The 19280-nt window shown below is 37.2% G+C and overlaps 1 protein-coding gene across 10 annotated transcripts in view; it reads right to left on the bottom strand.

The window, feature by feature from the left end:
• The window catches only part of THOC2 (THO complex subunit 2), a 135549-nt gene that overhangs the window by 82144 nt on the left and 34125 nt on the right, over positions 1–19280 (bottom strand). For all 10 annotated transcript variants that reach the window (XR_012515618.1, XM_074391604.1, XM_074391603.1 and 7 more), the window contains exons 5-8: positions 16938–17008; positions 16005–16126; positions 15304–15437; positions 5785–5951 (exon numbers count right to left, since the gene is read on the bottom strand). Coding sequence is in view for 9 of the 10 variants with exons in the window: in XM_074391604.1 (XP_074247705.1) it covers positions 5785–5951; positions 15304–15437; positions 16005–16126; positions 16938–17008 (494 nt within the window). In the remaining variant the exon portion in view is untranslated. The remainder of the gene's footprint in view (positions 1–5784; positions 5952–15303; positions 15438–16004; positions 16127–16937; positions 17009–19280) is intronic.

Genomic DNA, 19280 nt, shown 5'->3' with positions numbered 1-19280 from the left:
GAGCCCAGGAGGCGGAGGTGGCGGTGAGCCGAGATCGCGCCATTGCACTCCAGCCTGGGTAACAAGAGCAAAACTCCGTCTCAAAAAAAAAAAATAAATAAATAAATAAATAAAACCTAAACAATCACTCACACACACACACACACACACACATACATTCTCTCTCACACACACACATATACACACAACACACACACATACACACACTCATATCACTATTGGAGGTTGCTATTGAAGAAACTCCTTACTCTGATAGCTGGCAATCAGTGGGAAAATATTAATCATTTGTCCTACCTTTCCAGTAGGAACTGTATTTCAAGGAGAGCAAACAGCCTAAGTTAGTAAAGGACAACTCTTCTTTATTAGAAGAATGACAAATAATAAATATATAGGGCATGATATAATTAGTAAGTCACCAATTTGGAACCCCTAAGGGGAAAATTGTCTCAAGCAAAGGTCATCCACGGATTCTAAACCATTTAATGTAAAGTTGGTGAGAAACTGGGTATTCACAGGCTGCCAAAGCATCAAGCTGCAGAAAATTTGTTATTGAAGGGAAAGGCAGTGGGTGGGTAGGGGGATGCCATTGTATAACTGAAGGATCAGACTGTCACCAACTTACTGAATCATTTAAAGACAGTCAAACATTAGGTGTTATTAATATCACAATCTATGAAGTATTTTTTTGCCATTAATATTTTACGTGAACATAATCAAGCCTTTAGACCTAACTCCAGGTATATAACAAATACAGCAAATAAAAACATGTAAGATGAAAAAGGAATTAGATAAATCCAAAAGATGGGGTCTTCTAGGGAATGGTCTCATCAGTAAGTCAATGCCATTAAAATATGGAGAGGGTGGGAAACTATTCTAAATTAAAAGAGACGAAGAATCTTGACAGTCAAATACAACATGTGGTCCTTGGTCAGACCATCATTTAAACAGACCAGCCATAAAACGCACTTTGGAGACAATCTGGAAAATACGAATACAGTCTAGGTTTATTATATGACAGTAATCCAGTTAGGTATGAAATTGATCCGGGCAGATCACCTGAGGTCGGGAGGTCGGGAGTTCGAGACCAGCCTGACCAACATGGAGAAACCCTGTCTCTACGAAAAACACAAAATTAGCCAGGCATGGTGGTGTATGCCTGTGATCCCAGCTACTTGGGAGGCTGAGGCAGGACAATCGCTTGAACCCAGGAGGCAGAGGTTGCAGTGAGCTGAGATCACACCATTGCACTCCAGCCTGGACAACAAGAGCAAAATTCTCGGCCGGGCGCGGTGGCTCAAGCCTGTAATCCCAGCACTTTGGGAGGCCGAGGCGGGTGGGTCACGAGGTCAAGAGATCGAGACCAGCCTGGTCAACATGGTGAAACCCCATCTCTACTAAAAATACAAAAAATTAGCTGGGCATGGTGGTGTGTGCCTGTAATCCCAGCTACTCAGGAGGCGGAGGCAGGAGAATTGCCTGAACCCAGGAGGCGGAGGTTGCGGTGAGCCGAGATCGTGCCATTGCACTCCAGCCTGGGTTAACAAGAGCGAAACTCCATCTCAAAAAAAAAAAAAAAAAGAGCAAAATTCTGTCTCAAAAAAAAAAAAAGAAAAAAAAAAGAAAAACGTCCTTCGTTTTAAAAACTGTGAACTATAGTATTTAGGAAGAAGTTTTCATGATATTTGTAACCTAAATTAATATTTTTAATATGGCAACATGTTAATAAACTTAATTCTAGGTGATGGGGTTGTAAGAATTCATTATACTACTCACTCTTTTCTACATTTGAAAATGTTCATAATAAAATGAATAAGAGAGAAACAAAATGTAAAGCTAAGTTAGATCACATCACTCTACCCTATTCAAAACCCTCCACTGGCTTCACTCAGCATAAAAATCAAAGACTTTGCACTGGCTCTGTGATGTCATCCCCGGCATCTCTAACCTCATTTTCCAGTGCTCTGCTCAATCACTCTGATCCATCCACACTGACCTCCTTCCTGTTCTTCAACACATAAGGCATGCTCACACTTTAGGGCCATTGCATTGACTGTTCCCTTGGCCTAGAGGCTCTTCCTCAGACATCTACACAGTTTACATCCTCATATCCTTCATGTCTTTGCTTAAATCTCACCTTTTCAATGAGTATTCTCACTATTCTAGTTAAAATTGCAACCTACCACTCCTGATCTTATCTTGTTCTGTATTTTTCCCCATCTCATTGATCATTTTCTAGCATAATATATAATTTACTCAGAATCTAAACATCAAAAAAGAATTTATTTACAGATGTAGCCTTTGCACCTAGTACAGTAACCTGCACAAATATAGATGCTCAATCTATATTTCTTAAATTAACAAATTTGGAGTATGGATAACAGGGCTGATCCATGGTACTACCATTACTACTATATAGTATTGTGTTTTGAATCCAGAAACCAAATGGCAATATGGGTGAGAGCTATCACCTCCTCCTCCTTTCCTGTAACAAGAACTCCAGACAAGTTTGTCTTCTGGTACCTTCACACTTTCTTGTAGTCCTTTCCTGTCCTTTGTGCTGTCTCTCATGCTGTCCCCAAATTCTCTATCGTACAAGTTGAGTATCCCTTATCTAAAATGCCTGGGACCAGAAGTATTTTAGATTTTGAATTTTTTTTTTAAGATTTTGGAATATTTGCATACTGGTTGACCATCCCAAATCTGAAAACCCAAAATCCAAAAGGTTCCAATCATCTCCGTTGAACATCATTCAATGCCCAAAATCTTTTGGATTTTGGAGGTTTTTTGGATTTGTGATGTTCAACCTGTGACTATTATTCATACCATAGTATAATACTAGCATTCAGGTGAAAAAAGAAGCCTGTTAATCCAAATAAGACCCAGCTGGTCAAAATATGAGTTGGGGAAAGGAGATGTGAACATTTTCAGGTAGTGATGAGGAAGGGGGAGGGTGGAATTAGGCCAGGGACTAATACACAGACTGACCATACATGCCTGGGAGCCAACTCCCAAGATGACATCACCTAAGCAGTTCCTGATTTTCATAGCTTTCCTTACTTTACCTTTAAGGCCACAATTTTTCAAAAATATCTGACATTTCTTCCCCTACCCTCAGTGACTTTAAGACTGCTGATTCTCACAATGACAAGACAGTTCTGACAATATGAACAAAGGGATGGTATTACACAGAGCATTATGAGGGTTAGTCATTCTAAGAACAAGTTATTTCTAAATTAAGTATTTCTTGACTATCTCTTATATAAGAAAAATGTTCGCTGTCTACAAAAATAATGGATTATTCAAATACTATCAACCCCCAGGTATATTTTAATTCTCACAAAAGTTACCTTATTTATAAGGAATGTTTTCATACAAAAAGATTTTTAGTTCCAAAACTCACCTTCAACTAACTGGATGTTATACAGCAGGTCATCATTATTCACTGTCATATGCTCTCAAGCCTACAGTCTCCAAAGCCCTAATTTATATTTTAATTAATCATGCACAAGTTAAATTTCAGCCAACCTGTCACTTAAGCAGTTGGCTTCATGTACTCAAACCCAAAGTAATCATGGTGGCTCTTAAAATCTGATGAAATGCTTGAATCTCTCTTTTCCAATATGAAGAGTAGACTTTCTGGGTGCTGGCAAGAAAAGAAAAAGCTGCCATTGCTCCTTTTTTTTTTTGAGACAGAGTTTCACTTTCGTTGCCCAGGCTGGAATACAGTGGCACAGTATCAGCTCACTGTGACCTCCGCCTCCAGGGTTCAAGTGATTCTCCTTCCTCAGCCTCCTGAGTAGCTGGGATTACAGGTGTCCGCCACCATGTCGTCCGGCTAATTTTCTGTGTGTTTTTAGTAGAGATGCGGTTTCGCCGTGTTGGCCAGGCTGGTCTCAAACTCCTGACCTCAGGTGATCTACCTACCTCAGCCTCCCAAAGTGCTGGGATTATAGGCATGAGCCACCGAGCCCAGCTGCCACTGCTCATTTTTAAATGAAGGTACTGTGCTCCTGTCCGAAAACGCTACCATGTCTCGTTTGGCTTTGAAAAGCAAATATGCTTTTAAGCTCTGGTCTGCTTTCTCTTCTGTCTGCTGGAGCATCCCAGATCATAGAAAATAAAAGATGAGCAAAGGCAGTCGGTATTATGTAATTTAAGAATACTAAAAGGAATTCTCTTATTATCCTGACCTCACATTCCAAGAGTACAGAAACACATACTCCTCTACACTAAAGTAACCTCAGTGCCTAGCAAAGAGCATAATCATAAACATTCAATGAATGCTTTCTGACTAGCTGACTATCCCAGGCAAGTAAACAAATTAACAAAGCTATATCAAAAGGTAAATGGAGGCCTTATTAAAATTCTCCATGCTATCAAGAGAATTATCTTCCTAAAACATAAATCACTCATTTATAATTAGTGAACATTTACTATAGGCTAGTCAGTAAACTAATCCATAAGAATTAGTAACATAGAACGTGCCTCATGTGGATTACAATCTGGAAAAGGAGATAGATAAAGTTTATTCTAAGACAATCTGAGGGGTGTCAGAAGTTATGGGTCAAGTTTTATAAGAACAGTGATTAAGAAGTGACTAATTCTGCATGGGTACAGAGTCAGCTAAGACTTTACAGAGCAAGTAGCATTTGCTCTTAAAGAATAAATAGGAGTTCACAAGATGAAAAAAGGAGAAGTGAGAAGGTTGGGTAAGAATAGTTTTTTAGTTATAAGGAACTTCAGGAACCCAAAGATTCATAGCAATATCTACACCTAAGTTCAGGAAATGGCTAGTCACTTAATATGACTAGAATATAAGAAATAATAACTATGAAGATAAGGCCAGAAAGAATAACTATGAATATAAGGTCAGAAAGAACAGTGCCAAATTGTGAAGAGCTATCTCTGCCACATTTAGAAGTTTGAATTTCATCCTACAAGTAAAGGTTTTTGACCAGTGAAGTGCCTCAGTTACGTCTCTTTTAGAAAGCAACAGTAACAATAATACGAAAGATGGACTGAAGTAGAAATAATCAGAGACATAGATTAGCTTGACAGATATTTCACTGGTTTAAGCGAATGACGTCAGATATGCCTTGAATATTTATTCACGTCCATAAAAAATTCCAATAGCCATTGTTTATAAAATAAAATTCTAAATCCAAGCACAGTGGCACATGCCTGTAGTCCCAGTTACTTGAGAAGCTGAGGTGGGAGGATCACTTCAGCCCAGGAGTTTCAGACTAGTCTGGGTAACATAGTGAGATCCCATCTCAGAATAAAAAATAAATAAATAAAAATAAGATTCTAACTCTTAACACAGATTCAAAGCCTGTGACAATCTAAAGTACACATACCTTCCCAACTTCGTTTCCTGTCCCTTCTTTTCCCATCTTACAACCCAGCCATATTACACTATGAACCATTTCTTCTTTTATATATATTCACACTGCCACATCTTTATTCTCACATTGTATGTTACTTATGCAGAGAAAACCTTAATGAACTCCTACTCATCCTTCAAGGACCACGTTTAAAAAAAAGGATATATCTACAAAATCTTCTCTGAGTCCACCTCCCCCAAGGCAAAACTTTCCTCTAGGCTTTCACATCACATCATTCATACTACTAATATAGTACTTATCACATTACATTTTTAGCTATCCATTTATCTATCTCTTCTGCTAGAATGTCTGAGATGAGACCAATCATTTACAAATGAAATTATACAAACAAGATTAAGAAATTAATCTCAAATATACATATATATACATTTTTCTTTACCTGGTAAAACTTGAATTTGAACCCAAGAATATGACACAGTGTTTGCGGTTCACACATACTCATGTAAGATTCTAACAAAGATATAAAGAAGTCATCGTGTTCTGGCCTGCATTCAAACACTTCTAAAATGACATCCAAAACTCTATTGGGATCCAGATTAAAGCATCCTGCAACAGATGAGACATACAAAAATTTTAAAAGGATTATACATCATTACTAGTGAAGCCATTAGTTTTCAGGGATAATTCATATAGCAAGATAAAAATATTTTTAAAAACAACTTCCTTTACAAATTTGATTCCCCTCTCCCAGAGGGAAATAAATCCACTACACATTTTTACAGATGAGAATGTGACTTTCCCAGAATCATAGAATGGGTTAATGACCAATCTGGGTCAGTACAGTCCAGGACCTGTGATACCAGTCAAATAAATATTCCTCAATGCCACATTTGGCCTCATCAGTTTCTGATTAGTCAGGCTAGTGAAAACAGGTCCACATTATTAATTCTTAGAAAAACATGAAAATTAAACAATGCATTTTACAAATTAAGCAACTAAAGGGGTTTTTTTAAATGCTTTAGGCAGAAGTATCTGGAATGTTGATAAACCGTTAAAAGTCCAGGTTCACAAAAGTGGACCGTCATTTTTTATTTTGTCTTACATATACTACAGAACTATAAAATATAATTATACCGCTGATTAATATCCATGGCTTTTAGTAGCATTCTAAAGGGAAAAGTGGTATGCTATTGATACTAATACATTAAAGAATACCAAGGGAGTTGGAGGCTCCTGGTTTATGTCAGTTTCCACATGCCTTTCATCAAGCTGAATGGGATTCTAGTATTTTAAAATATGTATACTTTATTAAACACAGTCCCTAAATGCAAGCTAACCACTTCATTGGGCCAACAAATAAACACTGATTTCTTCTAATACTGGAGCAAAAAAGAACTGTGATCAATTTAGGGACATACGTTAAATCTAAACACTTATACCTTATGGATGAGTTAGGGGATTTTTCCAAGAAAATTTTTATATAACCTATTCCTGTCCCAACCCTTTTGTAAGAAGACATCTCCAGGTACTTTTATTAACTCCACAGTTATTTATATTAAATGCTATAAAACTAATGTTTCTTTGTACCTTAGCAATCACTTAGAAAACCAAATCCTCCCAATACAAGTTTTCCCTTTTTATGAGATCCAAACTTAAGAACACATTTTCTTCCGCTTCTCTTACTAAGGAAAAGGAGGACTAAAGCAGTGATCATGTCTTAATCAAAAAAAAAGCTACATATTTTCATAAACTCTCCAAAAAGACGTTTCCCAGAAGTTCTAGGAAGAAAATTTCTAAATGTTTTTATCTCCCCCGTACTTCCAAAAAGTATGGCCTACGAATGTAAAAGTGATTCCAAGACAGCAACTAAAATCATTAAATGCTGCTGGTGGCAGCATTTAAAATGGTACAACCACTTTGTAAAATTGGCAGTTTCTTTAAAATTTAAACTTCCACCTACCATATGACCCAGCCTAGGTATTTACCCAAGAGAAATAAATGTCTATATCAATAGACAAATTTGTACACAAATGTTCACGGCAGGTTTATTTGTAATATATAACACTCCTCTCCTCAAATGTCCATCAACATATAAATGGATAAACAATTTGCAGTATAAGTGGAGTAAGTATAAGTACAGTGGACATATTCAGCAACAAAAAGGGAAGAACTATTGATGCAGGCAACAGTATAAAAGAATCACAAAATATGCTAAATGAAATAGGCCAGACCAAAAAAAAAAGTACACACTGTATGATTCCATTTACAGACATTCTAGAAAAAGGAAATTAATCTACAGTAACAAAAAGCAGATCAGGGTGGGCGCGGCTTGTAAAGTCGAGGCAGGTAGATCACTTGAGTCCAGGTGTTTGAAACCAGCCTGAGCAACATGGCAAAACCCCATTACTACAAAAAAAATAGCCAGACATGGTGGCACATGCCCGTAGTCTCGGATACTCAGGAGGCTGAGGCGGGAGGATTACCTGAGCCTGGGAGGCAGAGGTTGCAGTGAGCCAAGAAGAGGAAAATTGAGGGGGAGTAGGAGAAATGTGCAGTATCTTGTTTGTGATATTTTCACAGACGTATACGTATGTTAAAACTCAAAATTGTACAGCTTAAATATGTGCATTGTATTGTATGTCAATGAAACCTGAACAAAGATGAAAAATGACTTCACAATGCTGTAAAACTGATGATAAATTATGGAAGTAAGATATAGCAAATTCTCCAATCATGTAACTTCTCCTACATTAAATATAAAAAATTAAATCACTAAATAAAAATGAATTAACATTGTATCACAGAAGACAAAAGAGACACTGAATATAATTTCTGACAAACCGGCTGGCTTATAATTACTCATTAGGCTACATACACAAAACTCATATATAAACGATGGAACAGTAACATGTTAGATGAAAATCTTTTAAGTGCCTCATTCACATTGCTTTTAAGTTTACATTTTCAATATGTTGAAATGTGAACCACTAGCATTATGTTTTATTTAACAGCATTACTCCATCAAGGCTATTCTATCAGTGATCTGAACTGTTAACTACCCATTTTCCTTCTAGGTACAATTTAAGGCAGTAATCTGAAACAAGAGGTATGTACTTTTATATCTAAGAGGTACCACCTTTGCATCTTTCATTAAAGAAAACCTGGTTCATAAGTTTTCTATGTCATATCTAAGGTGCCGTAAGTCCAATCAATTTTATCCGTAAGACAGAAAAGGTAGCTGTAACCAACTGAAAGTTTAGATAATTATTTCCATTTACTTTTCTTTATTATTATTTTTAGAGACAGGGTCTCGCTCTGTTGCCCACACTGGAGTGTAGTGGTGCATTCATAGCTCACTGCAACCTCACACTCCTGGGCTCAAGTGATCTTCCCGTCTTAGCCTCCCAATTGGCTAAGACAACAGATGCACACCAACACGCCTAGCTAACATTTTGTAGAGATGGGGTATCACTATGTTGCCCAGGCTGGTCTCAAACTCCTGATCTCAAGTGATCCTCCTGTCTTAGCTTCCCAGAGTTCTGGGATTACAGGCATGAGCTACCATGTCCACCTGAAAATTATTTTTAAAATCTTAGTGTTTTAATTAATAGTTAAGCTAGTTCATACACAGTGAGACTCTAGTAATAATAGTAAGTCTGAATATCCAAAATGTTTTCCTAATGGCAGCTATAGAAGAATATAAGCAGTCTTGTATGCAAACATCTTAGAAAGACTTTTGTCCAGCCCAAGCATTGATAGTCACGTGATCTTTGGAGAGATCATAAACCTTGCTCCCTACCTCTACCACCAGTTACATTCATACACACACACATTTATATATATTTACACATACATACACACACACACAAACACACACACCTTTATGCCTTTTGAGGAACAAACAAGAAATCACATTTAAAGAGAGTAAGTGGAAAAAATAAAGAAACTGGAGATCTACAATGGCCACAGATTCCCTCCTTCGTTTAAGTAAGAATGAAATAATTACTCACCATGTGCCAGGTGCTTATGATTCTCCAGAAAAATAGAGAAAAGAGGAGAGAGGAGGGATAAACACAAAGAGGCAAGAGGAAATTTCAGGGGAAGTAGGAGGAACGTGCATTATCTTGTTTGTGGTGTTTTCACACAGGTATACGTATGTTAAAAGTCAAATTGCACACTTTAAACACGTGCATTCTATTATATGTCAATGAGGTCTGAATAAAACTGAAAAATTATAGTGATTAATAAAATGATTATGCTACCCTTGAGGAGTGTTCACACCTTTTGAATGATACATCTTTGAAGATATGCAATAAAAAGCAACTGGGGTCTCCCCAAAGATAGAAAAAAATGGCCAGTTTGTTACAGCAACAGCGACTAGGGGCAAGAAACATGATCAAACTAACAATGACTCTTGTAGAAATTAGGTCAAATTGAGATGTTAACAGGAAAATAAAAGACCAAGATAATATTGCAGACCTAACTAGGAGAGATGTCCAGCCTATAAATTTCAGACAAGAAAACAGAATTATTGCCTCAATTATCATGTTCCTGAGAGAATGGACCTTAGGAGACAAAGAAAAGTATGTTTTTAATAAAATAAAATGATCTAGCATGTAAAAAGAATTTCTTTAGAAGCAAGCTAATAAAAATCTATGCTAGACTATTTCTAAGAAACACTATTTGCAAAAAGCTGCACATCTCAAAGCAAGGACCAATGAATAACAAAATAAAAGTATGATGTAAAAAACAGTAACAAGGCCAGGTACAGTGGCTCACGCCTGTAATCCCAACAATTTCGGAGGCCAAGGCAGGTAAATAACTTAAGCTCAGGAGTTTGAGACCAGCCAGATCAACATGGCAAAACCCTGTCTCTACAAAAAAATACAAAAATTAGCGGAGCATAGTGGTGTGTGCCTGTAGTACCAGCTACTTGGGAGGCTGAGTCCAGAAGGCAGATGTTGCAGTGATCCAAGATCATACCACTGCAATCCAGCTTGCGCAACAGAGCCAGACCCTGTCTCAGAATAAAAATAAAATAAATAACAAAAAACCCCTATAGTTGGAAACACCAATTGCTGTCTTCTTTTTCGTACTCTGAAGGGAAAACTTCTAACATATAGCCAAGTAACTTCAATAATGTAAAAATTTAGGTAAAGAAGGCAGCCAACTTCCCTTTCAAAGGGATAGAAAAAAGCTGGCACAATAAGAAGTGTCTAGGTAGAACAGACCCTATATTCAGACTGAATCAAAGATAAAATACTAAGTACACTCAAAATTGTGTAGTCAAAGGGATAAAATGTACCGTAATCTATCGAAAAATAATCGTTTGGCTTGAGGATTTATTTTGTTTTTAATGTTACTCTGGTCACTTGAGAGACTGAAGAGGTAAAGACTCTCACTCTACCCTTCCCTAGCCAAATCTATACCCTTTAACACCAGGTAACAAATGAAGGTCTTGAGGTTTGATGAAGCAAGCTCTGGTTCTGCAAGAGAAGGTAAATGGGTTAGAGCCTAGGACTTAAAAGTCCTGGACCACTAAAACCGAAAATCAGGAAGAACTATTTTCACTCTCTAAAGCTAGGCTCAAATAACCTACCTCTGTGATTAGTTTTTAAGCAGAACTTTTGATTTAGAGCAAGAATAGGCAAACTATGCCTTGTGCGTTAAATCCATTCAGCTGTCTGTTTTTGTAAATAACATTTTATTGGCACATAGTCAGATTTACTTATGTACTATCAATAGCTGTTTTTACACTACAATGGCAGAATTGAGTAGTTACAACAGAAACCATATGGTCCACAAAGCCAAAAAATATTTACTATCTCACCCTTTACAGAAAACACTTGCTGACCACTGATTTAGAAGAAAGGAAAGAACACTTAGCAATCATTTGTTTTTATTATACTTATTCAAAGTGTACAGCATCATGCTTTGATTTTTTTTGAAGGGCATCCAAAAGAGTAGAGTTCTTACAGTTTAGTTCAGCAAATAAAGGAGTCCACCTGTGACGTTCTTTCCTCTAATTTCTAAAAGTTTTTTTGTTTTGTTTTGTTTTGTTTTGTTTTGCCATCTTCAAGCAAGGGCCACTTGTATGGTGTCTATGAGTTGGCAACTCAATAATCTACTGTTCACTACTCATTCCTGTTTAATAAGTTGCTCACATTGTCAGATAACAATCACCATGCAGGTGCATAATGGTTCTGTTTCCTTGCTTGCACGGGTAGTAAACAGCCCCAGGCTACCTGACAGGACATAAAAATGTTGATGTGCCAGAATCTTTTGGGAGCAAATAACTGCTTTTTTTTTTGGACAGTGTCTCACTCTGTCACCCAAGCTGGAGTGCAGTGGCGTGATCTCAGTGCAACCTCCATTTCCCGGGTTCCAGTGATTCTCCTAGCCAAGCCTTCGGAGTAGCTGGGATTACAGGCACATGCCACTGCGCCCAAATGATTTTTGTGGTTTCAGCAGAGACGGGGTTTCACCATGTTGGCCTGGCTGGTCTCGAACTACTAACCTCAGGTGATCTGCCCGCCTCAGCCACCCAAAGTGTTGAGATTGCAGGCCTGAGCCACTGCATCCAGCCAAAAAACTGCCTTTTAACTAAAGGATGATAAGTAAGGATTTATCCCGGTCAGACCAAGTACCCTGAATGTACATGCACCAAACTAGGTATAAGTTTCTAACACAGGCTGGTGAGGGAGGTATTACCCGTCTAGACTGTTCCTAAACAGAAAACAACGGTAATAAATACAGAGAAACCCATCCAAAGAGGCCAAGAAAAACAGGACGCTGGTCAGTAAGCTGTTCTGGACAGATGAGACAAGGCCTGGATGAAGTCTGCACTAAGAGGGAATCCAATAAATGCTAAGAACACTGAAAGAATACTCATTGAAATTGAAGTTTCAACCTCTATTTTCACATCAACGAAAAAAAGTTTCATTCAGGCTGGGTGCAGGGGCTCACGCCTGTAATCCCAGCACTTTAGGAGGCTAAGGCAGGTAGATGACTTGAGGCCAGGACTTCAAGACCAGCCCAGCCAACTTAATGAAACCCCATCTCTACTAAAAATAGAAAAAAAAAATTAGCTGGACATGGTGGCGCATGCCTGTGTTTAATTCCAGCTACTCAGGAGGCTGAGGCACAAGAATCATTTGAACTTGGGAGGCAGAGGTTGTGGAGGGCCAAGATCACGCCACTGCGCTCTAGCCTGGGCGACAAAGCAAGACTCTGTCTCAAGAAAAAAAAAGTTAATTTCTCAGACAATTGGGGAGGAGGAAATCATCTAGCCAGAGATAAATAAACATTGAGACAGAGAGATGAACTTTCTAAAATTCTCCATGTCAGGAAAAAAACGCTAAGAGTCAGTATAGACTATATAAGAATAGAATAAATATTCATTCCTTTTAACCCAGTATTTATTTATCACCCATATACCAAGTATTAAGGATGAGGTACTAAACAAAACCCCAGTCCTCACAGAGCTTAGATGCAGGGGGAGAGGGAGGAGGTACAGAGTATATTATATGGTGATACATGCAAAAAAAGAAAAATAATCAGGGAATAGTAGGAAATTTTGACAGGGGTGGGCAGGGAAGGCTTCACTAAGAAGGTGACATTTGAGTGCTACTTGGTGGGTTAGAAAATAGGTTTAGCCCAGTAAATCAAATTGTTTATACTCATGGACTGTCCATACACCTCATGAACTTGCAGTTGTGTTTGTTACACTGTTCATCAGAAACAGGATAGCAGCCTGTTCTCCCAAGAGCAAAGTTCAAGAAAACTAAGTAGTGTACATTGTCTAGTAAGATAAAAGCACACCTTCAAGAAAACCCCTCTTTGAAATATTCCCCAAATAACAAAGGAATAAAAAGGTATAAACTCACAAGAAACACAAGAAGAAACAGATGTCAACAAAAAAAGGATTTAAAGTAAAAAAAGAAAAAAAAGACTGAGGAGCTTACATAGCATCAAATTTTTATGTGGGGAATACTATCTTAAGTACATGATAGGGTACAAGGAAAAACAAACTCATAGTAAAGCAGTACTGACAAGCTTCTCAAGCTAGATCAAAAAACACTTCAGGAAAGTATGGCGCCTACCTTAGAAAGAACAGAAAGGGGCAGGGCGCAGTGGCTCATGCCTGCAATCCCAGCACTCTGGGAGGCCAAGGTGGACAGATCACCTGAGGTCAGGAGTTCAAAACCAACCTGGCCAACATGGTGAAATCCTGTCTCTACTAAAAATACAAAAATTAGCAGTACATGATGGCAGGCTCCTCTAGTCCCAGCTACTCAGGAGGATGAGGCAGGAGAACTGCTTGAACCCAGGAGGCAGAGGTTGCAGTGAGCTGAGATCGCACCACTGCACTCCAACCTGGCGACAAAGTGAGACTCCATCAGAAAGAAAGAAAAGAAGGAAAAGAAAGAAAGCAAAAAAAGAAAAAGAAAAGGAAGGAATGAAGGAAGAAAGGAAGGAAGGAAGGAAGGAAGGAAGGAAGGAAGGGAGGGAGGGAGGAAGGGAGGGAGGAAGGGAGGGAGGAAGGGAGGGAGGGAGGAAAGAAGGAAGGAAGGAAAGGAGGAAAGAAGGAAAGAAAGAAAGACCAGAAAGGGACCCCCGCAGGAAGGTTTTTAAAAACGGGTTACTGCCACACAGGTAAGCAAGAGTCCCACAGCCCTAAGGGGCCACCCATCTTGATGTTAAATTGACAACTGGAAGAAACAGCAAAGAAACTAAGATCAGCTGCTGGAACTAGACAAACTTCAAAGAAAAGGGTAAATTTAAACTAGAAGCTATTATTTGGTCAGGCACAGTGGCTCACACCTTTAATCCCAGTACTTTAGGAGGCCAAGGCGGGAGGATCACTTGAGCTCATGAGTTCAAGACTAGCCTAGGCATAATGAGACACCATCTCTTAAAAAAAAATAAAAATTTAAAAAATAAACTAAAAGGTACTTACTTGTTGGTAAGAACAAGGGTGATTATAGTAAATACAGTTTTATTTGGATTCCTACACAAAGCACTAGAGGAAGGAAATAACGCCTTCTCCCTCTTTCTTAGTCATATATAAACTCTAAAAAACAGAAAGTACCAAGAAGCTGAGGATAAGCACCCCTAAGATATAACAAGTGAGGCACAAAATACGACTCCTCTGGCAGGTGGTGCAAAATCTTCCCTAAGACAGCACAACACCTAGCAAATAACAGAAAAGACTCTTTCCACCTTAGGAAAATCTGGATTACCCTATTTTTCTAGTACTCATTCATCTTTTCTGTAGAAGTCAACTACTTCCTCCAAACACTCAATGCAAATAAAAAGAAAAAAATAATGCTACAGAAATTCTACTTAAAGAGTAGAGAGAATAAAACTTTCCTATCATTTACACTTTTGCAATCGCTGTTGCACTGACTTTAAAAGGCTATTAGAAAGATAAAATATGTATCAAAGTCCCTCGTAAAGTTACTTTGAAAATCCAGTTCAAAATTACACATCTGTAGGTTTCAAAAGTTCACTGAAGATTTACTGTATTAAAGTTTTCATGTTTGCTTTTCGGTCCTCCATAAAAGGATAGAGAAATACTTAAAAATTAAAAATAGAAATACTAGAGAAACATAGGGCATCCTGTATCAGAACAGTCTATCCTGTTCTTTGTCATCCATTCTGTTTTGAAAGCACTGGTTTACCACTCAGGACCCCCTCCAAAAAAAAAGAAAGATTAGACAGAGCAGGATCTAATATTAATACACAAGTAACAGTGACAAAAAGATTTCTCACAAATATCATGCTAAATTTTATAATTACTGATAAAACATTAAAAGTAAAATCTAAACACCTCTCCCATTCCTTAACTGAAAAAAAAAGTATATGGAATGCACTCATTTTGTCTTTATGGATATTCTCCAACAGTTAAAACAACTTGTTATCTTAACAACTCATACTATACAGATGTATGTCTTACCTATTAAAGATTTGATATTTTCTAAGATTAAATCACTAGTAATGCTTCCAGATAAATCTTGCCCCAGTTCAGCAATCAGCTTGGCATAACCTTCATTCTCTTCTCTTAACAAATTGAATTTCTGCTGCTTATAACTGAAATCAGATAAAATACCATTAAGGGGATAAAATTAATTTCAATTAACATGCTTGCACAGAGTACTATATTCTCATCGAATTTTCTTATCTCCAACCTACAACAATCGTAAGAATACTTTTTGTAAGTTTACCTTTTTGTGTACCTTTTAGAGTAAAAAATAACAGTGGTTCATATGAGAACCCCAATGCTAATTACATGGGGAAAACCAATAACACAAGAAAAGGATATTGTTAATATTAGGGAATGATAACATATCACTATTTCCATCTCTGACTAAGAATATACCCCAAGTACAGCCAGTCATAAATTATTTTATTGCTAATGATGAACACATGAGTATTATTTTAACTTTGAATATGGACAAAAGTAGCATTGGTTTTACACAGGTAAAGGTCACTGATGACTCAAAAATATTAGGCTACTTTTAGAAGGCAAAAAACACAAGATATATGCTAATCACAAACAAAAAAATAATAATCTTCAAAGAAGCTACTAGCATTCAAAATATGAACAAAAAAACATACTCAGCTACTTGATCTGCAACATAAGATACATTTACTTACAAGAGTTTTGTCTTGATTTTAACTGACTTTTGATTGAATTGCTGTGATTGTTTGATAAGCCCTAATGATTCCAGTGTTTCTGGATCCAGGCGTTCCTTCAGGACTGTGTCTGAAACTAAATACTGGATTAAAAAACATTAAAGGTCATTTATTCATTAGCATTGCATCCACAACCTTAAATATATTCAAACTAAAGCTTCCTAAATAAGAAAACAAAAATCACATTCTCTATATAACAACCTACAATTTATAAAAAGGCTTGGAAGTTTAATTTAATAAACATTATGACTCCAAATATTGAAATATTTAATAAACAGCTTTCAAAAAATTCACTACAAAATTATATCGATGTTGTATACTACCTTATAAATGACAAAAACTACAGATGAAATTTTCAGTAGGATTACATTTGGCTTAACTGGATTTTCACCTAATACAGCACTTTATAGCCTCCTACTTTAATGCTAGTATAGCAAAGGCAAGCACCTTCTTCCAGGTCTCAGCCATTGCAGCTCTCCCTGGTTCTAAATTTATGAACACAAAATGGTTTACTAGACAACTAGAATTTATCATTTTTAAACTACCTCTGCTCTTTTTCTCTTTAACAGTTTATGAGGAGAAAAATCCATTTAAAAGCTGTCTATCATTTCTACTTACTTTATAAACGCTAATCTTTTTCTTAGGAACTTAACTAGGTCAGGAAAATCACCAGTTTTGAATGTATAGTTTAAGTTATATGGATATGGTTACATGCTAATTTCATGAAAACAGCATGTCTAATTTCACAAAACACTCCCTTTCAAAACCCAAATTTCACCTTATAATGAGAAAAGCCATCTGAATGTCAATATCCTCCACCATTAACATGATTAACTTCTATTACAACAGTTAAATGCAGATTTTTAAATGAGAAAAATATTTTTTAAAACTTACCAAACATGCTAATACCAACTGTGTAAAATAGTCTCTCTTGCTTTTTTCTTCTAAACAATTTGTTTCAATATCTATAATGATAAAGAAGACAAAAGTTTGATGTTTCTAGACTCCCCAGCATTAAAGTAAGATACTTACTTTCCTTAAAACTAATTTTAAAATACCTCAATCTAAATTTGGAAAAATTCAAAACTATGGTAACATGAGATGTCCTTCATGTGCATATGAGTGCTTTAATTTCTCCTAAAACTGGAGATTGACCCTGTGACCTACGATATAGCCAAAAATGGTCTATCAATTACACTGGAGCTACCTGTTATGGCACTGGAAGCAACAAAGATTCAAAAAAATATTGTTCACAAAAAATGAAACATTCAAACAAAGTTTAAATGACCACTTGTCAGAGATGCTTAAAAAAAAAAAAAATTCTTTTTGGTGGAAAGTTAAACAGGGTTACAGAAAAGATTTCATCTAACTCTAAAGATCCTAATATTCAAGATCAAACCCATGACTTTGGCCACCCTGGTCCAATTACTACGTTCTAACCAGGCTACCTGGACACCAACCTTATGAAAAGACAGTATTTAAAAATATTTTTGGCCGAGTGCAGTGGCTTATGCCTGTAATCCCAGCACTTTGGGAAGCCGAGGTAGATAGATCACCCGAGGTCAGGACTAGCCTACACAAGATGGTGAAACCCCTTCTCTACTAAAAATTCTAAAATCAGCTGGGCATGGTGGTGCACATCTATAATTGCAGGTACTAGGGAGGCTGAGGCCGGAAAATCACTTGAACCTGGGAGGCGGAGGTTGCAGTGAGCCAAGATCACGCCACTGCACTCCAGCCTGGGTGACAGAGTAAGACTCTGTCTCCAAAAAACAATTTAACATCTTATCTTGAATTATAATTCTAGTCAGTAAATAAAAATTATTCAAAATTGTATCTTCCTACTGAAATATTTAAAAACTGAGACCGTGAGTTTCAGTAAATTATTCAGAAAATTTGTCAAAAAAATTTCTTAAGTATGGAACAAAGAAAACAATTAGTGCCAAATGCCAAGTACCAAAAATTTCAACAAGTACTGGCAGGATTACAAACAAAGCTGATCTCAGGATTACTGCTTTAACTGACTACATACTATTAACCTAATTTTAAAGTCAAATCATAATTTAGAATGTGCTATAAAGAGAAGCACTGGTTTTAGTGAAATAATAAAAATTGTCCTCTATATGTTCTACTGCCAACACTGAGAATCCAAAGAGAAGGGGATTTTTCATCAAACATATCCACATTTTCCTGGCCCTTCACTTTCCCTTCTTGGACAGTTGCCATTTCCACATATCCTGGCCACTGTAGCTATACACACAGTCAGTTCAAGTTTATTAACGAAATTTTAGGGTGTAATTTATGCAATGTAAATTACAGTACAATCTCAATTTCTCATTAAGACTTTTAATTAATGTGTATCTCACCAATCCTTTTCAGGGGTCCCCAATTGTTGCCTTGTTATCCGGTTTTCTGGTCCCTCCTCAGTCCAGAACTTTTAAGGATGCTGATTTTTAAGGGACTGAGGCTAAACTGGGCTCATCCTTTTATCCAACATCTATCTATACTCCAGGGTGCTAAAGTCCTTAAGATCTACCCCTCAAGGTCTCTAAGATCTACCCCTCACAAGGTCTCTAAGATCGGGGCACCGGATGGCAGATTCATCCTCTTCAAGTCAAGTCTCTCCAATCAGCCACCTAACCTGATTAAGACACTTATCCTCTGAGGGTTTGTGAACCTGGAATGAGTTATTTTAGCTCATTAATCTTTTTTTTTAATAGAGATGGGGTTTCACCATGTTGACCAGGATGGTCTTGGTCTCCTGACCTCGTGATCTACCCACCTCAGCCTCCCAAAATACCGGGATTATGGCGTGAGCCACCTCACCCGGCCTAGCTCATTAATCTTAATTCTTAAAATTGGATAAATTACTTAAATATGTAACCATTCTCTTGGGTTCTGACCATGTTAGGAAATGCTTAATTAGGGTCTCAGTAAATTTCTTAGATGAGCTATCTCAACAATCAGTACAGGACTCTATTATCCCAACCATACTTCCCCTGATTTCTTTATTCTTTTGGCTCAAACTCATAACACCATTCTAATAATCTCATTTATTCTCTGACTCCTCTACCTCAAATAAATTCTCTTAAAGTTTCCCTATGATTTTAATAAAAAGCCCTCAGCTATTTCCAGCTCTAGTTCCCAGTATCACCAATTACCTACCCCAGCCTAGAGGTCCCTCAGCATAGCAGCATATCAACTTACATCAGATTCACCCTTTCTATAGCTCTCATG

This window comes from Saimiri boliviensis, chromosome X (genome assembly GCF_048565385.1).
Source record: "Saimiri boliviensis isolate mSaiBol1 chromosome X, mSaiBol1.pri, whole genome shotgun sequence".
In the NCBI taxonomy this organism is placed as follows: Eukaryota; Metazoa; Chordata; class Mammalia; order Primates; family Cebidae; genus Saimiri; species Saimiri boliviensis.
The sequence above is the reverse complement of the archived record's forward strand: the minus strand, read 5'-3'. Positions and strand labels throughout refer to the sequence as shown.